Source organism: Centroberyx affinis, unplaced genomic scaffold (assembly GCF_046629955.1).
Source record: "Centroberyx affinis isolate AG114_WGS23_722 - 3 ecotype Tasmania unplaced genomic scaffold, CSIRO-AGI_Caff_v1 ptg000409l_1, whole genome shotgun sequence".
In the NCBI taxonomy this organism is placed as follows: Eukaryota; Metazoa; Chordata; class Actinopteri; order Beryciformes; family Berycidae; genus Centroberyx; species Centroberyx affinis.
The window spans coordinates 294,999-321,001 of NW_027279076.1; the positions used below are offsets into that span (position 1 = coordinate 294,999).

Below are 26,003 nucleotides of genomic sequence, written 5' to 3' on the forward strand. Positions count from 1 at the left end.
ATCACCCCCAAAAAGCGTTGTTGAAATAAACCTGGCAAATGATCACTATAGAGTTTTAAGTCTAGAAAACAGCAAGACCTCACAGTGAGAAACAGCCCTCAAACGCATCAACAGGTTGGTAACATCAGTGTTGGAAGTCACTTTTTTTTTTTTGCCTTGTGTATTGGCTTTATTTATAAAACCTCTAAATGGAGTGTATAATACTATATTATGTTCTGTTTTTTTTATGTAACTTTATACGTTTTATTTATATATAAGCTTATATGACTATACCTGCATTTGTTTATATCAGTTAGACTTTCTCTACCTTTTTTTCTTCATAACTGGGCTGTGATCTCCATTCTCTCTAGTTAATATACTTTGTTTTACATTTGTTATGTTTACAGTGTTTTTCTTCTCTTTTCTGATGTCTCTACATGTTTATGTTTTTTTTCTTCTTTTTCTGTCATTTCTGTGTGTTTTTATGTTGTATTGTTATTTTTGTTAAGTAAATAAAAAAAACAAAAATAAAAAAAAACATCAGTGTTGGAAATTAGGACACTTTGCAGTATTACTGTTATATAACCTTAAACTTGGACAACCATGTTAACCTTTTATCTTGTCTGGACATTTTAGCACCATTCCAGCACCACTGCAACTGCTGCTGTCCAATGTCTATTTTTTCCTGTTTTTTTTTTTTTTTTCATTGTAGCTCTAACAGTGCCAGCACATGGGCATTCTTCACAAATTTATCATCTCGATTATGAAGCTAAGGTGTCGTAAGAGAAGAGACCTTAACAACAAAGAGACAAAGGGCTGCAGCACAGAAGAAACCTTATGAAGTACCTAAGTGACAAGTATCTACTACCTCGCCCACAAGGCACTGGCTGCCAGAAGCGGCCCAGCATATGAAACAAAAATAATTCACATCTGACAGCTGGTCTGGCAGTTGTAGAGAAGTGAAACTCTCTTCAGATCGACTGAGAAAGCTACGCCACCTGTGGCGCAACTCTAAGCCCATCCTATTTCCTGTGCAGTGATGGAAAGTAAATGCACAGATTTGGTAATAGGCAACAAGTTCTGACATTTGACACTGCTGTGGGCGTTTTATCTGTTCCATGGGTGGGAGGAGAGAGAGAGAGAGAGAGAGACTGACGCAGAGAGAAAAATAGAGACAGAGAGACAGACCGAGAGAAAGAGTCAATAGTAGTTAGATTCCTACTCACCTGTGTTGCATAACCTTTCATGTATCCTGTCATATTATTCCCTTCCTTGAGTATTTCAAAACTCAGACATTTATTATTACCTTTTTTTGTGTGTGTGTATACAGTATATATGTGTGTGTATGTGCGTGTGCGTGGGTGGGCGGGGGTATCAATGACTTTGACATTCATTTCAGTGAAATCATGATGGAAACAGAGCTGGTTTCAGCTTGCGTGTAGTTTTCAGTCAGCAGGGGATTCTGTTGATGCTTTTTTAAAGGGAAGACCCAGTCAAAACGCTCAGTTAGCCCACTTCACCTTTGCCTCTGCTTCAGGGTTGAGTCACACACACACATACAAATAACTTTATGTGTCCCAGCACCTGGTTGGGCTTCCCTGTGTTAGTCACATAGGGGGTCTCTAACCTGAAACTTACATCTCTGTGTGTGTGTGTGTGTGTGTAGTGGGTGACCAGGGGAAGCCAATGAGAAAGAGAGTCCCCTTACTGTATCACTGCAGTGTGTGAGTAACTTGACATTCAGTCAGAGGAGACGTCCTTCCTTCCATTCTGAGAATAGCAGCAGCCTCAATACCAATCAATCAATATCAACACTAGTGCCTTACTCACCAGTTATTGATCAGTCTAGCTCACCTGTCACTGCTCTATTGCCATACTGGCGGTTTTAGGCATTGTGGGATATTAAGTTGTGAAAAGGAAACCAAAAGCAGCAAGAAGAGTAAGTAGAAATGGGGGTCTGGGTTATGGAGGAATTCCACACATAGTGATGCTTGTATGCACATACACACATGGAAACACACACACACACAAACACACACAAACACACACACACACACACACACACACACACACACACTGTACATGTAAATAAATTGGGCATAATGTAGGCAGCTCATCTGGACTGTTGTACCTTTACAAACAGACAGTATGTGACTGATGCAATGAGTAATGTTAACTGTGTGATGATTTAGGGCATGAGTCTGTCTCCATATTACACAATGTAAAAGGGAATTTAATGCTGTCAGACTAATATGCAATGTGCTAACAGTCAGGCATAAAAGTTTGTGGAGCCCTTGACTTTTTGCAGGTTTGTTGTGCAACAGAATTTGGGGATTTTAGGATTTCTGATCTACCAAAAATAGTATACAGACCCTTCATTTATGAATAAACAGTGTTGCTGGTAAATATTTACTCTTCATTTCATATGTTACTAACACGTATTGGAAAATAATTTCCACATTCAGACTTGCTAACAAAGCTGAAATCAGGTCCACAAAAACATCTCACTTGGGTTTCTGATTTAGAGGAAAATATAAATTATCACTCTCCCACTATTATATGTCAAAATATTTAGGGTTCACATACAAAGGACTTTCTCTAGTCTAATCGTAAAATAAGACAATGTGGCACAAATTATATATGACAAATTTGTCTTTCAAAATTATAATTGATTTTCTCTTCCTAAGCATGTAAATCTAGTTTAAGACAGTTAGATCCATTAATCCATTATCATATCATGGATTGTCTCTAGGATTTCACAACAAATAGCCTTGTGTTATGCTATTCTTCTAATTCAACACAAAGCATTTCTCTGCATCTAGATTTTTAAAATCATCATCATTCATAACTGCCTTAACATTATGTAGGAGACGATAACTCATGCTGGTGTATATTCTGGTAACCATAAGTTAAGCAAAACATCATGGCTTGAGTGTGAGACTCTTGTATTTTACAGACTTGATCATCGATAGGCAGCAGGCTGTGGAACGTGGCTGAAGTTAGTTTCGTAATGATCTAACCCATTTAGTACGACAGCCGATACTGTATTATTTATATTGAGGATGTACATATATGTGTATATGTTTGAGGCATGTAAATACAACACACACTAATGCTTATAGTACAATATTACATTATATTCCGCTGTAGTGCTGCATCTGCTGCTGTGTTTATACTCCTGTATTTCTGTCTGTGGGATGATCAGAATGAATTGAACTGAAATGCTTTCAAGATGCATTTCCCCTCACATTACTTTGTAACTTGCATGCCTTCATGTTCAAATAATGTCTTAAATGAATCTGTGTAGGTAATTGAGTGGACTGGATTTTGAACACTTAGCTAACTATACATTAGTATTTCTATATAGAAATAGAACTGTGAAACTTAAAAAAAAAAAACTTTGACTTTGGTTGCAACAATAAAATAGTCATAGGCAAGTCAGTGTGTGATAGATATTCCTCATATTCCTATTTTCTTCCAGAACATTCCTTTTCCACTGTTATTTTACCATTATCTTGCATTTAGAGAGAGTAGCACCAGCCTCTCAATACACAATTGTAACATGGTACAGGGTGCAACACACACACACACACACACACACACACACACACACACACACACACACACACACACACACACACACACACACACACAGCCAAACCTAACCATATTTAATTCATCAAACTTGTTTCTCTCATTTATTGCCCATATAATTAACTATAATATCAATATAATAAATACTGTTACTTAACTACAGAGTGCTGATTTTCTTTTGTGAAAAAGAATGAACCTGCATTCAGGACACAGAATTACCTTGGTCTACTTTGCCTTGTTTGTATATAGACAACATTTTCAAAATGGAAATAAGTGAATGGTGGCTACAGGTCTGTGGAGTTACTTTTATAAGTGGTTCACCATTCAGGAACTCCTATAGAGGTACAGTACTGTATATATATACTACAGAATTTGTGGTACCTTCGCCAAATATATATATTTTACGGCTGATAGAAACTTGATTTCACAAACACTGAACATATTTCACATAAAATTTCTGTTGAAATTTTAACATATTTCATAAACTTGTTTCTTTCATTTATTGTCCTTATAATTAACTGTAATTTTAATAAATACTATTATTTAAGCACAGAGCGCTGATTTTCTTTTGTGAAAGAAAAAGACAATAAACCCCCCACACCACACACAGACACACAGACACAGACACACACACACACACACACACACACACACACACACACATTAATGATAATCTACAGCATATTATATTTAGTTTTAGTCTATTTATAGTAGAGTTTGGGTTAGCTATAAATTATGGAATTATGCAAAAAAGTACATTAATTGCAACAAGAGGCTATGTTCAAGGTTTTTCATCAAGGTTTTTCAATGTATTGTCATCTCAAAACTATGCAATGCTCTCTGTCTCTTTCTCTGTCTCTCTTTCTCTGTCTCTCTCTCCCTCTGTATGTGTGCCTCTGTCAGTGCTTGTGGTATGGTCTGTGGTATTTCTGTGGTCTTTTTGTTTCAGAGAGAAGATGAGGAGCTCAAAGTTGAAAGACCAAAGAGAAAGAGCGATAACATCTCAGTGAACGCTTCTCTGTCTCTCCTCTCTCCATCGCACAGGAAAGGGTCGCGCACACTCGCTGAGACCTGAAGAACCACCAAACACAGTTGTTTCTTTACACTCTTCAATCACACAGGTGTGTGTGTGTGTATGTGTGTGTGATAGAGAGAAAGAGAGAGAGAGAGAGCGAGCAAAAGGCACACACCTTGCTATAATGTATGTTTGCAACAATAAAGCTGTTTATCAGAACTGTATGATTACTCAGTTGTTTGCACATATTGAAGGCAATTCAACAGAAAGTGAATGTGATGCAAGGTTATACATCAAAAGTAAAGGAAGAAACCAAACCCCCTCATCACTCACTTACTCAACATCCGCTAAACAATATTGACAATGGAAGTACAACACCCACTTCCAACTCTCTGTCTGTCTTCTCCTCCACTCTCACATATATGTACGCAATAGTTGTACTACAACACAAAGGTATAATGCAACAAACATCTGAACACACACGTCTTCATTGTCAGAGAGAACAGGCAAACACATGTCATGTACCCACACACCCACACCCACACCCACAGCATTTGGCCTCAAGGTTACTAATGTTAATGTTATGCCTACTGCTGTTAAATTGCCCAATCAGTGGGTAACTCTGCCTATTGATGTTTCTCTAAAATCCGTACATATAGGGAGCAATGTGTCTTTGTGAAAACAGACATAGAAAATGAACTATTTTCCTTTTCAGGGAGCTTCATGCTTTAGTTCAATAACAGACAACCTTAAAATTGGGTGTGACAAGCAATAACTTGTTTCACACATCACAAAAAAGTCCACTGCTACTGTAACTGATTGGTAATACATCACTTTTATTGATTTGTTTTGACATTTACAGTAAAATCTCATTGAGAATGATGCAGTCATTATCAAGATAGCCCCATGAACAGAATGCTTCAAAATACTTTATAATAGAAAAACACATTTACAGTACCTACAATAAATAGATGGGAAAGAAAGGAAATAGCAAATGAGCAAATATTTCTATTGAGCTGTTTTCAGATCTCCCTGCTATCAGTGCTTATTGTATCTGAATTGTGAAAATGGACTAAGTGTTTCTCAGTTGATTGTTTAGTTTAATTGTTAAGGTACACAACACATTAGTATCAATATTATCGGCTCTAAAGAAAAGTATCAACTAGTTTTTTTTTTATTTAATGCTAATTAAAAATTAAAGATTACAAACCTGCTGAACTGAAAAAGCACTGGCATTAATGATCATGTCATTAATATAGATGGAAAACAATTACAGCACAGGGCGTAGAACTGAACCTTGCTGGACCTCTTTCTTGTAATAGTTAATAAAAAAACAGTCACAATATATTACATGGTACATTGCTGGTGTACAAACATAAAACTGTTCTTCGGCTATGCACACATTTCATTGTAAGTAGATAGCCATGACATATTGTTGTGAGTAGAGTAGATCTTGGTGGTGAATTCTGTCATGTGGCCTGGTCTCCATTGGACGTCTGTTCTTAACATCAAGCACTTCAACCAACCACTGCAATCACAAAAGTTAATGTGCAGAGATGATCTATACTGGTCATAATCATACGGCATAAACATCCCCTGATCTTAGCTGGTATCGTCACAGATTTACTTAAAGCTGAAAACATGACATGCAGTAACAGATATCGCACATGCACGCAGAGTTACTATGATGGTATAGATAGAGTACGTACTTTGAGTCAGATGTAAGCTGTAGGTGCGTTGCTTTAGGTTGTCCGCCTTTTCCTTAGTTGAAGACAAGCAAAGAGATTAAAGTATGGATCAACTATGGTACAAGCAGATGTAGAGGCAAACTTGAATAAGGAATGGCATTTATGAGGTCCATATAAAAAATAATTTAGACGCTAAAGGTAAAAGAAAACCAGCCATCTTCATACTCTGTACTAGTCTACTTACTTCACGAAGTGGTGTCGACACTTTTTGGGCAGGCCTGTAAACAAAACAAGGGTTCAGACAACAGTGTTGGCACTGAATACATTTCAAACATACAATAAAACATCACGCTCCCTGCAGAATTAATATTATTTATTGCATTAAAGTAGAGGTCTACTCACGGCTGAAATAGTACAGTGTGCAGATGAGACCGACAGCCAGGCCCACAATAAGCCCCACCAATGGCCACAGAACCATGGAGCCACAGCCATCTGGAGCAAACACACAATATATAGACGGTTTTATTAAATTACATTGAAGCTTGTTACATGGTAGGCCTATTCATACGGTAGCCACCTGATATAATCAATCAATTTCAGATGGTTACATGGCTTTTTCATTACAACCTGTTACACATTGTTTCTACACCATAACCTTTTTCCATGGTATTTATACCATGGCAATCAATGCACAGGGATTTTGCATTGATTGCATTGATAAAACGCAACAGTGTATTTGTGATACTGACATGGTAATCTGTCAATTGATGTGATGTCTAATCTGGTATTGTAGAACATCATACAAATTAAGTGACGCTGCAACCAAATGGATCACAACCAAATAAAACAGACATGAGATATTGAATATTCAAACAGTACAACAAAATACAACCTGCAAGGAGTTGTTAATGCAAATACAGTCCCCAGAATCTCAATGAGTTCCCCTTTTAATTCCATTAAAAACCCTTAATAACTTACCGTAATTCTTCCTCTTGCTGCAGCGACAGACTGTGCCTGTCTGTTTGGGCTTTATTTTAGGAGGTAATGTTGGACGGGACACTGTCAGACATCAAACATCCATAAAGATAGGGGTTAGCAACCAAGAATGAAGAAAGAATGGAAAGAAACTCCTTTAAAGAAACATCTGAAATAGCAGCTAACATGAAATCTATACTGCGCTGTACAGTAAGTCTGTAGTGAGCCTGTGTCAAGCCTGTCTTGACAGATATACTATACAGGTGCAAACTGAAGCGTAAACCAAACTGAACCATAGTGCCTGTACAGTCCATCTGCCATAGTCAGACCTCAGCATTTACTGTGAGTAATTACCCATTGAGGGAATACTTGAAAAGTGAGGGATTTTTGCAGGGATTAAAGCATAAGTCCAGCCATTTTTGACTCGAACCCTATTTTTTCCATCTTTTTCCATCATACCGGTCAAATCTCATCAGTTGCTTCACTATAGAGCTTCTAACATCTTGCTTGTCATGATGCGCAGCTCTCCAATACAATCCTGTGAGACCAGTGGACACCCCAAAATTCAACTGCAAAAGCACCCAAATCATATCCATGGAAACACATTGACGCTCAATCTGTAAATTTTCAGTTTATCAGGTCGCTGCAGCCAGCCGATAAAGAAAAAACAAGGACGTGCTAAAGCAATGACCAAGGTGGCATCAAAACTGTACAAGAAAGGCATAGCTGAGATCATATTAATTATACATTTATACATATTTTTATTGACCTGTCTCATTACAGAGCGAGCAATCACTGTGTTGAAAAAGACATGCTGTGGGTGCATTTAGGGTTGATTTATGTGTCCATTGGCCTTATAGGACTGTATTGGAGAGCTGCACCCAGGAAAGAAAAACCTAAGTAACTCTATAGTGAAGTGATTGATGAGAGGTTGCTCAAAATCGATATGTATGGTGGAAAAAGTTGGGAAAATAGGGTAGTTAAAAATGGTCGCAGCTATGCTTTAACCTTTCAATATATTCTAAGTATGATAGAATGATATCTATATTTTGATCCCATTATCATTGTGCGATCTACTTTATAATAAACTAGGTTAAACGGCGTGATGCAGAGGCTATGTACAGGTTTCCACTTTGCATCTGTGATCATTTCCTCATCCATCTGCCACCTGAACTCAGTCAGATGTAGAGAATTCTTTCATAACTCAAGTAGATAAATGGAGCTGGAGATGTTCCAGCACACTGCTAGGTCTTGTTTATATACAGTATACAAACCTCTGGGTCGGAGAAGAGTCCCAGGCCTCCACACCTCCCCCTGAGCCTTGTTCTTCAGAACGCAGGAATAGATCCCTGCATCTTTGTCCGTCACATTGCTGATTTGTAGCGAAAAAGACGTACCACCCTTCTTGCTGGCCTTGTACCGCTTCTCTTCCACGTCTTTTCCATAGTCAGAGCGATCAGCATTGTTGTAGTTTACTAGGAACTGTACTCTGAGGCTGCTGGGAACAGTGCGGAACCAGTAGACAGTCTCACAGGAGTATCCGAGGCAGTCACAATCAACTGTCACTGAACTCATGATCACAGGGTAGAGAACAGTAATGTTTTCTTGATGCAAGATCTGGCTGGAACCTGGGAGGAGAAATAGAGGGAGGCTTTGAGATATGAACAGACACACGGCTCATACTGTCTTGCACAAATTCCACAGCTCTCTGGAGTATTGTCTAGTACGGCGTTCATGTTTGTGATTCTGTAACGCTACAACCTCAAGAATGGATATGGGACCTGTTGGCCAAAGGCAAACAATACTTACAGTTTATGTGTTGTGATTTTGTTCATACTACACCTATAGGGCCTGTTTCCGTAGACCTTATATTACAAACGTTCCCAAGAACTGTGTTCTCCAGCCATTTGGCCCCAGGAACCTCTCACTCTTATTGTGACGTTCCAAAAGGACTTTGTCCATCATTTGGTCTTCAGAAGGTTTTGAGGAAAAGGATTCAGTGACAGCGCCAAAGAACCAGCTTCTCCTATTTTACAAAATTCATGAACTTGAAATGAATTGGAAAGCGCAACAGTAAGGTAAATACCAGTAATCACGCATCAAGGAAGAAGTAAGAAAAACTAAAAACTTAAAACTGGAAATATGGCACAGAGACACAAAAATTATCATCAAAACAAGAGTTTTGCAAGAATGGAAATGAAGCCGCACTATGAAGAAACACCTAAGAAAGATTACAGACTCTTCTATGAAGGTGACATTATGAAACTGCTGCATTGTGAGACTTCTTTAGCATTTATGCAATGTTTCAGGGAAATTTAAGATGCCTAAAATGGAAGTGTTATTTCATCTAATTTTAGAAAAGGTCTCCTATGCCTGAATTGACTCGCTTTAGATACGTATGTACGCATATACCAAATGCAATCACTAGTCTTATGAAATATCTGAAGGTAATTTATAGGGTCTCAGTGATTTAAATTGTGTGGAAGATTGAGACTGAAAACTGAATTCCCACTATAGATACTTAAGTCAGTTCCAGACCTCCTGAATAATTTCAACCTTGCCAACGGTGAACATATAGATGTACGAAATGTACGATCTAATCGCATGTAGCGTTAAAGTGGGATATATCTCACGGAGGCAAACTCAACCCAATGATTTACGCTGTACAGTAAAAATATGTGCTTGATTTCAATTCCTTCATATAACTATAATATAACATGTAAAAGCATGTAAACAGCAGTGACACTGATATAGACCTGCTGCGGTGCACACAGTTTGAGTATCATCACAACATCATTTAACATCACTGCCACTTTGACCCAGATCTTACACATTATGTTAATGTAATCACATAATACTAACAATAGTAATAACTTATACTAGTATTATATTATTATATTGTAATAATAACATATTATATAATTTACTGTGGGTGGTTTGAGCGTTATAGTTTTACCAAATCTACACCAAAGGCTACTACGTTGTACTTGTTGGTCGATCTACACCACTGCCACTTCTGTTGGACCATTTAATATAAAATTCACCTTTCAGCATAAACAGATTATAGCTGATGCTGTATTTGGTAAATGTAAATTTAGGCTAAACATCAGACACGCTTCACAGTTTGAGTAGAATTGGAGCAACAGCACATCATGCGCTCAAGGCCAGCAGCACTGCGGCGAGATCGCAGGAGGCTTGTGAAACCTTTACCAGAGGAACTTCTGGTCTTACCTGATGTCCAAAGAAACACTGTCAGCACTGTCCATGCCAGGGGTAGTGGGGTCATTTTGCCCGGTCGCCAGTGTGTGTGTGTGTCTTGAGTGTTAGCTGAGGGTCGGTGGTGACGGTTTCTTTTCCTGCTATCTGAGATGATGGGAGGAACTGAGCTGACAGGGCCCGGAGTCGTCAAGGAAACACCCCACTGTGACACACACAGGGCCTATCAGAGAGGGCCCTACACCAGCCAGGACACACATCCAGACTGAAATGCTGACACACACACTGACAAACACACACACACACTGGAGAATGAATTAATTCAATGTAACAATGAATGCGGAAGTGCGTAAAAAAAGTACATAATAGGCAGTAGGCGCACTATTGTAAACACTAACAAGAAAACTAATGGTACTTGTACTGAAACAAAAAATCCTTTTACTGTACCTATCAAAAAAAGTGTAGTGTATTCCCCTCAGAGATGCGGCTTGTTATAGACGGAGGAAAAAGATGCAGTTCGACATACAAGACAATTCACAACGATCCATGACAAACAGCTGAAAAGGTGCAACAACATTTCATCAGAGTTGACATGATATCACATTACAACCATTAAAAAAAGCTGTATATTCAGAGAGCAGCAGTTTGCAGTGCTGTGGTGTCTGCCCAGGTGCGTGACCCAGAGCTCAGCTGAGTCCTACATACACGGCTCCATGCCTCACTGCAGAGCACAGCACGGGAATACCAATATTCAGAGCCTATACTTCAGGTTTGAGCTAGAAGGGTGATCACAATTTTGAGATTCATGTCAAACCCTGAGCCATGTTGCTCAGAATATTACAATGCATCACCTGATGTGTGTTGTGCAGTACAGTCGCCTCAGTTCTTTCTTATACCTTACGACTCTGCTCTAAATTTGGAAAAACAACGTACAGTGGAAAGTACACAATAAACTAGCACTAAAACAAAATATGGAGTGAGGTCTGAGCGTAAAAATTGACAGTAATAGAAGGAATTAGCATCATATATTTATAATATACAGCATCAATTCAGAATGTTTTTCGTCCTTTTATCAATGTCTGTGAGAGATAGGAATAAGGCCATTTTGCTTTCAATCAATTCAAAATCTAAATAAAGAATACACTTTATTTGATGATAGAGCATTCATTCTCAATTATTTTTAATAGACTGAATATGTCTATACCTTCTTAGCATAAACGTTTTTCAATTACATTTTAAAGAAAATCTGCCTCCTGAATTTCTTCAATTGACAAGGATTTGTCCCCATCCCTGGTGAGAGATACCATTTCATTAATTTCATATGGAAATACGAATGTTTGATTTAGTCACAAATCTTCCACATAAAGAGTGCAAAGAAGTTGTCACTTAACTTTGTCATCATGTCTTTCTTTGCCTCTACAATTTTCATGGATTCATGAAGAAAACTCAGACCTTCTAATATTCCAAACAGAATAATATAGAAGGTCCTTTCTGCACAAATCAAGTAGAATGAAGTTGCATTACAAAGGCAGACAGCTTTCAAAATAGCGTGCCCTCTTACTTGAAGGGACCAGGGATTGAATGGCTTTTTTCATCCTGCAGTCACTGGCATATTGGGTGAAAAGATGAATGTTAAGGTTCAGTCTCAGAAATACCTGCCTTTGGAATGAATAATTTGCGTGACAAAAGCTTTCAGTTTGTTGCATTCAGTGGACATTCAAATAACTGATGAAAGAGAAGCTGAAAAGGCAAATTGCAATCTATTAGTAAGCCCTGAATCATGCCAACAGCTCAAATCGGCCCATTGACATTGGCATAGTCTCAAATACAGCAGTACAGTGCATTGACTCAAAGTGCATTGCCAAGACTCAAAGAAGCACTTTAAATCTCTCAGTGGTTAAACGTCAATTGCTGATTCCTTCATCATATGTTTTTTGAAAATAAATTATGTCTCATTAATTGGCATGCATAGTTTATCTTTGGGCAACCATCCTAAATTATAACTTTAATGATCATGGATTGAAACTCTTCAACTGTATGGTCATGTATAATCCACAGAACATTTACAGCGTGAACTGAATTCCTTTATAACACCTTAGACTACTTAAATCAGCCATGTGGAGTCTGTGGAGTGTTTCTGTGTGTGTGTGTGTGTGTGTGTGTGTGTGTGTGAGAGAAAGGTTCAGGTTGTGCAACAGCCTAGGTGGGGGTCTTCAAGGCGGAGGATGTGGGCACCGTTCAGCTCTACGGGGGTCGAGGATTCGAGCGAGACAGGGAAGAAGACCACAGGATTCTTTGAAAACAGGAGATCTCAGGGGGCTTCAGAGCTGCTCTCTACGTCTCTCTGAGCAGTGAAGCCTTTGTTGGTCTCTCTGCTCCGGTGCTTCAAGTCACAAAAGGTTGCCATGCTGAGAAGTTGTTTGCCTTTCATGTCTCCTCAACTTTTACCACTCAATTTTGTTAAAAAGTATTATTTTAAGACAAAACACTTACTTGATGGACATATTTTAGCAAAAATGTATATTACAAATTTTAGTATTCATTTGGATCTGCTTTACAGTGCTTTGATAAGCAAATCCAATATAACAACTACAACTGAAACCAGTTTTTCACATTGGTAGAATGTTTTCACCTTACAGCATGCAAGCCTCTACAGGACTCCAGGAACAGTCTACATTAGCAGCCCTGGGGATTGAGTGTCACTTCTCTCCTTCAGGTTTTTTTCTCCTGCAATCAACACTGATAATTGTAAAGAAACAAAGTTGATTGAAGTGTATATCTAAGAATTCTGATAATTGATCTTTGACTCATGTTTAACTTTCAAACAACACACTAATAAGGTGGTTCAGACATGTCTTCATGTCTTTTAACATCAGTGAGTTACTAACACTGCTTTCTATCATATTGGTTTGAATACTGTAACGCCCGTTCTCGAGTTTCAGCAAGCGATGGCGTGAGTCTGGATCTGCACTATTCTGCTGCCAGGATCCCATGAGATCAGATTAGCCTTATTTCAACTTCTCTATGCTGGTTGCCCGTCAGTTTAATAGCTGATTTTAAGATATATGGATTAATTTTAAGAACTAGCTAGGCCCGCCTGCTAGCTACATGTCAGATATTTGAACCCCCTTATGAACCAGAGCGCTGCCTGAGATCACAGCGACGGCCCTGTTGGTCATAACAAAGTCTAAATACTGTTTCAATGTGCTGTATAAAATGTATAGCATAAGCAACGTGAGCCTGGATGCATAATGAAATATTGCCATGGTCTAGTTTGCCGTTTGTGTATTTGATACAACTTTGATTTCTAGTCTGTTTTAATATAAAGCGAGTTGCAGGTAATATGGATCCCCAGAAGCACCCAAATTGGTCAAACATTTACAAAGTCATATAGAGCTACACACCCTAAAAAGTGAAATATCACTTTACCATAAGTAATTACTGAAAGTACTTGCTATTTTTTATCTCCTTAATATTACAACATAGTAGGCAATGTTACTTTTGAAATAATTGGTGCTTTTCAGTTACTGGTAGGTATTCTCATCCACTGTTGTTCAATTGTCATTAAATGCATCTGAACATGGATTTGTAAAGAGCTGTCCTCATTTTCTACTTTTGCACCTGTCTGACCCCAAACACAAATGCAAAACATCCAAAACATGCACACACTACCAGTGCACTGCAGACTAAGGCAATTCCTCAGCAGTCTCCAGTTTTTTTCTTTTATGTACTGCAGTTTGTAAGTATGTGACAGCTACAAATCTGTTTCATTGCCAGCAATATTTTTGTCATTCCACTATATCCAACATGCCAAAACTATTAACTGAGAGTAACTGAAATAGCCCAACTTCTCTAATAACTTTACTTCACACTCTGTGCCTATTAAGTGAAAGCACACACAAAGTTTCAGTAGAAAAGAAATGACTAAGCTTCTAACATCTATGGGCTTTTATTTGGTTCACTGATGCTCTGAATGAAGTTCAACAGCACCAACCACAGGCTGTTAAAGGGACCTCAATCTATCAAATCATAGTCAGGAGCACAGATGTATGATTAAAAATAGTTTAACTTAGAGAGAAGAGGACTCAGGACTACTTAATAATTTCACACAATAGGTTAGAAAATGTGAAGAGGTTTGGATATTACTACCAACCATTAATAATTGTGCACAGGAATACAATCAAAGACATTAACAAGTATCAAAGTGAAAAATAAAGCAGATATGTAAGTTTTAGGTTTGCATGGAAAATTTGATTGCCCTTCCCCTCAAACACACTGCTCAAATATGACAGACACAGTCATCGCTTATAAAAACAAGTGAAGTAAACATGGCTAGCCAGCTAGCATGCCTATGGAAAATAACACTGTTGGGTTATCAAGCTAGATAGTTAAGATAGCTTTAACTGTTACTTGCCATGAGTTGATTTTGATTAACATTGTGTATGAGATCTGCAATGCCATGCTTAGGATTTTATCTTTAGGCCTAAATGTCAGCAGTTAAGAAAGAGTTCAACGGGGCCTCTTAAATTCACAAGCCCAGGATGGACTCATCCCACAGCCTCTCCTCCTCCGTCCTAGTGTCTACTTTCTCCTTCGTTTTCTTCTTCTCTTTCCTGTGTTTGGGTTTGGACGGCTTGGCCTGCTCTCTCTCCCCCTGCTCGATGTTACTCTCAACTTGCATATGCACCTCAGTCCCTTCTCTTTTCTCCATTGGGTCTTCTGGCTTTAAATCTTTCATCACCCTTTCCCCTCCTTCCTCCTCACAGTCCTCCTCCCGGGATTTCTTCTCTGGTCTCCTCCCCTTGCCATGATTTTTCTGCCTTTTTCTCCTCCTCTCCTTTTCTGACTCTGCTATTCGTCTCCTCTCCTCTGAGTCATCGTCTCTAACCCTACTTTGTCGCTTTCCCCTCCTCTCCTCGCCTGAATCCTCCTCTCGTGCCCTCCTCCCTCTCTCACCCCTGTTCCTCCTAATCCTCCTCTTCCTCTCTCTGTGCTGGTATTCACTATCGTCACTATCACTGCTACTGCTGTAGGAGGACGACGACGACCAGGAGGAGGATGAGGTAGTATAGGAGGAGGAGCTTGATTGGTTTCGGCGCCTCCTCTTTGCCATGGGCCAATTAGTGAATTGTGGAGAGCCTGCGCCTGGGAGGGGCGGAGGAGGGAAGTTGTACTCCCAGCCACAGGACGTTCCTTTGAGGCTGTAGTTAGCTGGAGGGCCTTGATATGGAGGATGCCACCCTGCAGCTGGGTAGTAAGAACCAGGATGGGGGTGGTGAGGGCGATTAGACGGGGGAGGAAGGTTGGGCCTAGATTTGTTTAGTTGTACACTGTCCACTGTGTTTGTCCCTTCCTCTTCCTCACCCTCCAATTCTGTGTCTCTCTGAGGGAGAGCGTGGCTGGTGTTTGGGGTGATTCCGCGGGCCTTTTGGACCTGGACATAATCAGCCAGTTCGTCTGCAAATGTGCTGTAGACCTTCTGTTGGGACTTGCACAGGTCAACAACCTTCTTCTCCCTGGTCAATAACAAACAATTTTAACAGTGAATAAACAGTAATGTCAAAGTTCAAGTTCTTGCAGTGCAGTGTTGCAGAGATTGAGTTCTGAGAGTGCTGTATGAATGATGGAACAGTAATAGTGGACTTGGTGTGTTTGTGGGAATTCTCCTGATCTTACTTAATCTGGTGCTTGTTCCCCTGCATGTGGGCCTGGTACATCTCCACCGAGTTAAACTTCACACTACACATCTGACAGGTCAGGGAGTTGGCTGCAAACAGGCAAAGGGTGAGATAGGAAGGGAGAGAAACAGAATAAAATGAAATAATGATGAAAAATAGTAATAAAGTAATAAAAAAGTAATGGCTTACAACCATTCAGACATATGGCACACTTGTCTTTTTTTCTATATCAACTAATGTCCAAAGAATGGCTATACCAGCAGTAATACCTGTAACTGAACCAGGTGTAGCCACAGCTGTACCTTGTTGGGCATCCTCTCCCAGCTCTTTGAGCAGCTCCTGCCTGGCGTGATTCCTTTGGTGTTTGCGTCCATTGTAGTGCTGCAGGGCCATCTGGGGATTGTTGAAGGAGGCAGCACATAGGGCGCAGTATTTGTTAGGGTCCCTCAGATCCACCTCTGTGCTGGGCATGGTGGTGGCTGCTGGGTCCAGGGGCTCCATGCCGCCCTCTCTGGCTGATGTCTGATCAGCATTAGTTGAGGCCTGGGCCAGGTTTGGTAAAGTAGGCATCTCAGCTCCCTTTAGAGAGATGTCTATCAATGAAAAGAAAGATTATCAATTATATGAAAATGTATGCATGACCTTCTAAGCTTTACTGGATGAGTAGATGGCAGCTGAACCTAACTTTGCCATCATGTGTGCTGCAACTATAGGGTGCATAGGAATGGAAATATTGTATTGTTATAAAACTGAACCATAATGCAATATAATATGATTCAACTTCTACTATAAATCAGTTCAAATTCTTTGTGTTTTCCAACACACAACCTGTACTTGCCTGTGGGCTGAAGGCCTTGTTTGCGCAGATTTTTGGCATGGACTTTGCCCTCGTAATGTGAGCGGGCCACTACTGGGGAACTGAACACCATGCTACATAGCTCACAGAAACGGTCCTTATCCACAGTCTTAGCTCTCTGCTAAAAACATAGGCACAGCATTGGTTTGTCAACAGACAAATACATGCTTCCCGACATAAAATATAAACTGATGAGAATTAACAAAGAGGAAATGAAGTGGAGTAATGTGCTAAGCCTCGTCTTCAGCCTCGTCTTCAACCTCCCCATATTCTCCCACATCACTCCCCTCCTACACACACACTTCATTGCTGCCCATGGCTGCTTGTATCAAGTTCAAAACCCTGGTGTTGGCCCACAGGGCTGAGGAGACTCTGCACCTCCATACCTACACACCAGCCTGCGCTCTGCATTCTGCTACTCCCTTCTAACTCTCACCTGGATCATATTTTGTTTCTTTTCCAACCACTTCTCTCTTACAAGATCATTATATGATGACAGAGATATTGTAACAGCACTAAGGCCCTGACCCTGATCTGGTTTAAATCGATTCTACTGTTGCACTCATTGTAAGTTGTTCTGGATAAAGGTGTCACCTAAATACCTCAAATGTAAAATCCCTAAATGAAAGCTAACCTGCGGGCCACTGGACTCTTTGTTCATCTTCTCGGCTCTCTTGGCCTGCAGGTACAGCTTGAGTTTCTGGGCGTGTTTCTTTCCCTACAGTCACAGGATACAGGAGACGTTATTATAAAGGCTCCATCCACACAAGATCAAGACAACTGTAACATAACTCCATGAACAGTGCTTGGGAAGCAGCACGCACCTCATAGTGGGAGAGCCTCTGAGATTCAAACAGCAGCACCGCCTCACACACATGGCAGTAGTCGTCAGTGAGGAGACCCTTCAGTAGTTGTTCCTCACCCAGGTCTCCTGTGGTGGCAGAATATACTGTCAGTCACCATTATGTCATACTGAATAAAATGTGAGATGAATATCTGTTCAATATAACAAAGAACATACCACACAAACCAATCAGTAATTTAACACAATTCACAGAAATACATTTTTAGCACTTGGAAAGACAAGGGGTGTAAAAATGAAATGTTAACTTGCACGGTTTGAATATGATTAAAGATTTTTTCCAACATGCATTTTCACTTATAGGCCAGGGATTCTGCACAGCACAAGAAAACACTGGGGGAAACACTTCTCCCTCTAATAAATAATGTTAACTCCCTGTATTTTGGAAAATGCAGTAGACTATATTGTGATTTCAATTGTCTTTTTGATTAATTGTGCAACCCTATTCTGGGCTCCTGTACCCAAACCAGGTGAAAATGATAAATCCCATAGAATTACAAGTAACATCCGAAACAAGCCTCTCCCACCACCCGATACCAAATTTAAAGGGATAAGTTAAAAAAAATTACTTACCTAAGGTGATTCTGTGGGACAGCAGCAAACTAAGCCTCCTTCCATCATTAGGTATCATAAAATGCCTTTTGAATTGCTTTTTGTATAACTCTTCTGTAGTGCTTTGAAACAATAGTTTACATTAGTAAACATTTGTTGCATAATTCTGTGAATTTTGTTGTATTCTTGTTGACACCTTTGGAGGGGGAGGGGGGAGTTAGCCACTTTGCCCTGATAGCATCATGTTCTGCTCATGTTGGACTTGAAAAATGTTCTAGCTCACTAAGATCAGCAAGTCCAATATGAAATGGCAACATTTTACATGAATGTTAATATTTTGACTATTACTAGTACATTCTTTTCATAATCCAAATGACAAATGAACGATCTTTTTCAGTCAACTGAATACATGGAAATTCAAAGAACCTATTCAAACAGATATACTCAAGCAATAAAATTACTCAACTATATTAGAAAACAGGCTAAATGCTTTTATTGGGTAATGCTAAGGATCACTCCTTGAAGTGAGACTGAGGACTCAATAATTTTAAATGTTAGACTAACAAACCCTAAATTTAAAATACTTTTTAAAATTGCTTGATTATATGAATTCAACCAATTATATGAATCAATGCAAAAAAAAACAAAAAAAAAACCAAAACAACTAATTTTGAGTGAATTTTATGTGTCTTTTCACTTTTGAATCCAGAGCACTTTACTAGGAATACATTTTTACAGTGCACTACAGCAGCAAAGAGAATGATCTCAACCAGCTTAAGATTCTAGCACCAAAATGATGCCTTATGTTCTCTAAAACTGTGCATTTACTTTTGGCTATGTACAACAAGTAATTTACAAACTTTTCTGCATGTATTTAGTGGATCGCTTTTCAGAAAGATAGCTTAGTGGTCATGATAGCCGACAGGGAAAGTAGCTATTAGCTTTTTTCACTGTGGGGTAGAGACACCAGGCAAAGCGATCTTACAATGAAAGGAGGCGGAGGTTGTTACTGTCCATCAGAACCATCTTATTAAACGTAAGAATTGTTTTACATTCAGGCACCTGTCCCACACTGCTGGATGCAACACTAAATCAACTCAATAAAGATGTGAATAGCGCTTATAACATAACAATGTAAAGTAGGCTATTTTGCCCTCAAGAATTTGTAACCACCTACAACAACATAGTACACTAGTATGATTCATATTAGCTTGACCCTGATTCATTGAAAGGCCCATCACTGTTTGAGCAGTGATTAGGTTAGGCAGGTAGCCATTTTCAGGGCTAGTTTCCCAGACACTCGGTGTGAGCAGTTTGTAAACAATGTATTAAGTGTTTATTAATTACTTTTAGAGACGCCAATAAAATGATTTCAACAAAAATGAACCGCAATATGACTTTAAAAAAATCAGTCTGCTTACATCCTTTTGCCAATAATTAATGAGTGTCCAGTAGTCCACATCATGTAGAAATGAAATTATGATTTGATACATACAAAATATGTGGGTATGTATACACTTATGACAGGACATGATTCATGAACATGCTTTAATGAGTTGATGGTGACTGAGACTGATAATTTGTAACTTTGTAATGCTTAAGTGCCAAATTGGGGGGAAGAAAAACAAACTTGTGAAATAAATAGACTATGAAATTCATGGTTATGATGCCAAGTTTTAAACTATGCAAAATAATATTTGGCTTCTAAGGTATTTCATATTATCAACTTCTCCAATATAATGCAGTGTAATACAATAAAAAAAATACTACATACCCTTCTGTATGTAAGTACAATAAGTGATTTATAGAAAAAAATGAAACTAAAGATCGGCATTAATCAAAGTATTTTGATTATTTGATTATAAATTACCAGAAATATGACCATGTCTGACTATGCAATATATTTTTTTCAAATACTGTACAGTACTTACCAAATGATTATCACAGTAGTGGTTAACAAGAGAACAGAGACTGAAGATATCTTGAAGTATGTGTACACCAATGACAATTAACAGGGACTACACACCAGTTTCAGAAGGATTTAGATGCTTTTCAAAGGACTCGGAGCTATTTTGCAATTTCAGGCTAAATGAATAACAGCTCTTGTCTGTTTTTCTATATTACTTCTTTCTACCAATAGATGTAGCTAACCTGAGCCTACGTTGTTATGATCTATATCAAAATTTTTAAAGCGAGCAAACACCATTAATATCCTAACGGTGGCATGAATACTATTTGTCATTCTACACACGCATATTGGGGAGGGATATCGACCTATTAGTGAATTACAAAGTAGGTTAGTGAGGGGATTGCTGATTTATCATCACATTTGCTTTAAAGACCATACTGATTGAGCCGGTTAAGTGGATGAGGTCTGTGATCCCTGAAAAACACAGCAACCCTAAGGACACTGATGTCACATCTCGCTCCTTTTTAGATTACTCATTTTGTGATTCCAAAAGAGCCCACTGAATAACAATGTAGTTGCCAGTTAACTGCTTTGACTGATTTATTAACACTTCCTGACTACCCTGTGTTGCCAGGCAGAATATAACTACAATGTCATCCACCACCTGGTGTAATGGTTTTACTTGACATGTTAACTACCTAACTAGTTTGTGGCGCTGGTACAGATGGGAGCTCAGCTGGCTATTTGGGGTGGGGACTGAGTTTGCAGAGACTAGCTTGCAAGCTACTTAGCAACTTGGCTAGCTACTTCCGGGCCCGGATATTCTTTTTTTATTCTAAATATTCTATTTTAATGAGGTTTCCCTTTCTAACTAGGCTGAGAATTAAGTGATTGGCATTTATTTGGAGAAATAAACATTTTCACGACTCGGGTACGCACGGACTGGTAAACAAATTCAACAACTCCTACAGCTAACTGACGTTAGCGTATTTAGCTAAGGAGCTAGCTAACTCGCTTGTGAGGTGGCTAGCCAGTTAGCTAGAAAGCTAGCGTTAGCTTTGCTACTTGGACACCATACGGCTGAATTTTCACGTTCCAGACAAACTCACCTTCACTTTGGGCACTATCTATTTTAGTGTTTACTACTTTGTCAGCATCTGTTACAGAAGCCGCGTTAGGGGCACTAGTAGTGTTAGTTTCAGCGTCTGACTCCGCAAGCTGCGGAGAACAGACACTTCTGTCGTCCATCTTTTTCCTAGCTGTGTGTGGAGCATGCGCAGTGAAGACCGTGGTCTAATAGTTGGCTTGTGACAATCGCTCAAAGACCAAATAATAATGTGATATCATTGGCCTAATTAAGCCATACCAGTTTTCCCATCCATAGTTTGAGTAAGCTCGGTTGAGTCTTGAGAATTCCTCAAATGTAAAGACAATGAAGGTCAAGTGTATTAAAAAATATCAATACATCAAACCAAAAAGACTAATCACACATTTTGACCATATTCAGCGTTTTGCATCTAACTCCTGCTTCTCTAATCTTAAATGGCTTTTTGTGACAATTCCAAACAAGGAGGAGACGTGCCATGCCTGTTTTCATATTGTGGAAAACAATATGAAAACTAGTCAAATGATCTAGATTGGTTTTGCATGTTATAGACTTTGTTGACTTTTATTCCACCCATTCAAATCAATTTAGGAGAACAAAAATGAAACATTGATAACAAAATAGATACTTTATTACAGGACATTATATTTGTTTACTACAGTGAGCATCCATAGAATGCTGGAAAACATTTATTGACACAAATTAATCATCATAGCCCAGACGAGAAGACCAAGACAAATTTGCCATATGAGACAAGAAAACTGATGAGGAGGATCCATCAACTCATTTGCACTTGGTAGAAAAGCAGTTTAGGGAGGAAAGCTGTCACTTTCTCTTCTGGAGCTCTCTGGCTAAGGCATCCAACTGTGAAGAGAGTTATACAGTACAACATTAGAGTCGGACACAGACTATACTCAATACAGTTACACTTATTGCTGTTAGAACGCTTTGTTGCTGTTTGTAATATGGTTTATAATGGTATCACTTCACTTACAAGAATGTTTCTGAGAATGCTCCTCCGCTGGGGTCTCAAGTAGCTGCATTCCCCTGCCTCACACAACTTAATCTCCTCTGAAATCTGAGAAAAAGGGAGACAGAATGTGAAACAAGAGATGAGGGGAAAGAAAGTCTTTATTCTATTGTATTTCTTCAAACAGAAAATGTTCAGCGAATAAGTAAATGATGCACACTGGCTCACACCAACACTGGTCCTCACCTCTGAGGTGGCGAATGAATCCAACTCCCTCTTGCCTCCGGGGTACCAACCATGAGACCAGTGCTGGGCGCTGGACAGCTGAGCCCCCACACATAGAAGCAGGCCCAGCAGCAACACCAGCCGAGATACACACATGATATTCCCACCTAGGCAAAGGGAGACATCAAGCATGAGACACTTGCTTATTCAAAACCCAAGGAAAGAGTACATGAAGCTGCCCAGGCTCATGACACAACCTGTTAGTTAGGACTGTGATACAACTCACATTATAGGGTCCGTTATTAGGTCTTTTGGCATCTGATTTAGTGAATCCTAACATATGCAAAAAAGTTATACATATTTTTATGGATTTCTATAAAATATAAATATTTTACATTATAAGTATTTGGGATAGATTTTGTGACAGGTGTGTCGCACTAAAAGATCGAATCAAATGTAAAAAAGGACTCCTAGATCGTGCTTTTACCTGTGATGAAACAAATCTCAGTAGACTATATGGAATAGAGGTGGTTATCTTGGTTATAGAGGTGGTTATAGTATAGATCTCGATGCAATATTGTCATGATACTTGAGCTGAGATACAACAATGCAATGATTCTTAATGTTTGGAAATAACATAATGTATTGTGATATATTACTGTATATAATATATTGCATTTTTGCAAATTATCTTTCCATTTTTCTCTGTTTGACTGTAGTAAAAAACTGAAATAACTGATTCTCCTAGTGGATAAATTGTCAAAATCATTTATGAGTGAGAGGCCATGAATCAGTCAGTTAACTACATTCAAGAGAGTTTTGCATTTTCAAGATCTTTCATAGAACATCATGATATGATCTTTCATTCATAAAGAAAGTTTTTCCCCACCTCTAAAGATACGAATATGTTGAGACTCAGGTATGGAACAACCTGATGTATGTAGCTGTATGTCAGACCAAATGTTAAACTGCTGTACGATATTGAACCCCAAAAATCTAATCTTCAGTCAATTTATACTGAAAGACAACAGGTTTCAGGTTATAAAGTAACACTCCCCCACTGTGGAGCCTGTGGTTCCGATACCAACACAATTGTCTGTAACATCTACTCTAATATCCACCAAATGCATAGATTTTATAGATTAATAGAATACAGTGCAACTTATTAAAAACTTAAGTGAGTGTCCTTACCTTAGTCTCAATTTCTGCTTGTCTCTGATAATTTTATGACTATAGGTGTCCCCTAAAGTCCGTCTAGAGGCTCACTTCACTTCTGTCTTCAGCCGGTCCGTAGCCGAAGGTGTCTCACTGTTCAGGTATATCAGTGTAGAGGTATTGTGATTCTCATGAGCCTCATCCTCCTCCTCAATATATGTACCCGTCTATAACGCCCCCCTCCACCTCTACATCACCACATCCTTCCATCCCAGCCCCGCCCATCGCTGACCCCTTTGGTCCTTTCATTCCCCGTGGTGAAATGAGTGGTCTTGGGGGACAAGAGGTGCGTAAGCCCTGGCCAATTCCAATTACCATCTGCAAACAGCACTGACACCCCTGGGATGCTCATCTCCTCACATGTATCACCTCCCCCTCCCCTCCCAAACACTATCACCACCAACCTCTGGCCAAGCAATCAACAGATTCACGTCATGTTAACTTTATTGGTATAGTGATTAACACCCAGTACCACTCATACATACTTTTTCAAAGAACATCGCAGCACGCAGGCTTACTAAAACTTCTCAGTGGAAAAATACGCAGGCCTGTCACATCTTAACACGTCTCAACAGATGTGTGGTGTGGGACTGGGACATCACTGCGTTCATTCTTCAGGGTAGGGGAAGTCCAAAAGGGGGGTCACATAACTCAACATTTTTACAGAAGAAGACCTGACACTACTCGAGATGTGTCGTAAAGAATAGTATGGGGTTAGATTCTTGGGTTCAAACACGTACCCGTTCATACCATGGCAACAGTGGCAAATCCCGAGAGGCAAAATCTACTGTTTTTGTAAGCATTGCTTAAAAAGAGTAACGCCTGCACACTCGCTCCATGCCACAAAAGTTTTTGACTTGACGAGGATCCAAGGAGGATCGAAACGTTGTCACCAGTAAACTTTTGTGGCATGGAGCAAGTGTGCAGGCGTTACTCCTTTTATTCATTGACACAGTTCTTCTGATAGCCTTGCACCTACGTGATGTGCGTATAACTACTCCTTCAATTTGTAAGCATTGCTCTCATTAATCAGTATGGGTCCTGGATTGATTGACATAGTGAGTGACACACAGCACCATTCTTTTTCAAAGAATATTGCAGGCTAACTAAAACTTCTCAGTGGAAAAATACACAGGCCTGTCACGTCTTTTTTTGTTTCTTCAAAGATTATGTTTTTGGGCGTTTTGCCTTTATTTTGGATATTTTACGGTAGAGATAGAATGGAAATATAAGGGGCAAGAAGCAGGGATGACATATGTGACAAAGGTGCCAGGCCAGATTCAAACCCAGGACATCACAGTTATGTGGTACGTGCCTTAGCCCACCGAGCTACTGAGCTGTGGTGTGGGACTGGGACATCACTGCATTCATTCTTCAGAGTAGGGCAAGTCCAAAAGGGGGATCACACAACTCAACGTTTTTACAGAGGAAGACCTGAAACTATTTGTGATGAGTTGTAAAGGATAGTATGGGGTTAAATTCTTGGGTTCAAACATGTACCAGTTCATACCATGGCAACAGTGGCAAATCCCAAGAGGCAAAATCTACAAGTATTACTCAGATCAATACGTCCTTGTCAGTAGGTAAGACTGAATAGTTCCCATTTCCTCTCTTTTTGCACCTGTTGTGACTATCACTCTGACCTGTCACACATCCACGTCAGACCAGGTTAACCCCTTTGGTCAGGGCAACCCCCGGAGCATCTGATGACAAGGGGAGCAAACACACCGACTTCCTGGCCAGGCCATCGATGACATCCCTCTCAATTACGGGGTGACAAGCATTTTCTGGTGAAGGTATATCAGGTTTTAGATGCAGGTCCAGTGCCCATTCAAGAAGTGCTTGACAGGGTGCCCTGATCTTGTTGACATAGCTGATCTGCCAGGTCCAGCGCTCTGTCTGCTGGATGCAAAGGGATTGGTTGAGGCAAGATAACACCATACCCCATGATCCCTCCTCCCAGGCACATCTGTGACGTGAGAGAGCAAACACCCTTTCAGAAGTCTATGCATGAGCATTTCCAAATTTGCTGCCTTTTCACACTGATGCTGGCCTTTTCCCTCCTTATACTGTTTTGCCCAGCACACCTTTAGGAGATGCAAGTCAACTGCAATTCATGATATCAATGCTGCTGATGTTGGTTTGGTTCAGTTCAAAAGTGTGA

The 26,003-nt window shown here is 39.5% G+C and overlaps 3 protein-coding genes across 5 annotated transcripts; all 3 read right to left on the reverse strand.

Annotated features, from left to right (window-relative positions):
• Window positions 1-5,453: 5,453 nt before the first annotated feature.
• cd8b (cd8 beta) lies at window positions 5,454-10,614 on the reverse strand. The gene is made up of 7 exons (XM_071516578.1): window positions 10,483-10,614; window positions 8,526-8,879; window positions 7,255-7,335; window positions 6,679-6,768; window positions 6,521-6,554; window positions 6,298-6,349; window positions 5,454-6,116 (listed from the first exon to the last, which is right to left on the reverse strand). The coding sequence occupies exons 1-6, from the start codon at window positions 10,535-10,537 to the stop codon at window positions 6,331-6,333; spliced, it is 633 nt and encodes a 210-aa protein (XP_071372679.1). The 5' UTR covers window positions 10,538-10,614; the 3' UTR covers window positions 5,454-6,116; window positions 6,298-6,330.
• A 3,803-nt stretch (window positions 10,615-14,417) lies between these two features.
• zmat1 (zinc finger matrin-type 1) lies at window positions 14,418-21,572 on the reverse strand. 3 transcript variants are annotated; one of them, XM_071516576.1, is made up of 7 exons: window positions 21,434-21,572; window positions 17,826-17,932; window positions 17,636-17,719; window positions 16,984-17,119; window positions 16,415-16,738; window positions 16,144-16,234; window positions 14,418-15,983 (listed from the first exon to the last, which is right to left on the reverse strand). In XM_071516576.1, exons 1-7 carry the CDS (start codon window positions 21,570-21,572, stop codon window positions 14,996-14,998), a joined length of 1,869 nt encoding a protein of 622 aa, XP_071372677.1. In that variant the 3' UTR covers window positions 14,418-14,995. The 3 variants fall into 3 exon arrangements, with proteins under 3 accessions (XP_071372677.1, XP_071372678.1, XP_071372676.1); XM_071516577.1 differs by having other exon boundaries at window positions 16,448-16,738; window positions 16,984-17,122; XM_071516575.1 differs by having other exon boundaries at window positions 16,984-17,122.
• A 682-nt stretch (window positions 21,573-22,254) lies between these two features.
• Window positions 22,255-22,780, reverse strand: gnrh2 (gonadotropin-releasing hormone 2). Its single transcript, XM_071516553.1, has 3 exons — window positions 22,646-22,780; window positions 22,424-22,507; window positions 22,255-22,293 (listed from the first exon to the last, which is right to left on the reverse strand). Exons 1-3 carry the CDS (start codon window positions 22,778-22,780, stop codon window positions 22,255-22,257), a joined length of 258 nt encoding a protein of 85 aa, XP_071372654.1.
• Between the last annotated feature and the right edge of the window lie 3,223 nt (window positions 22,781-26,003).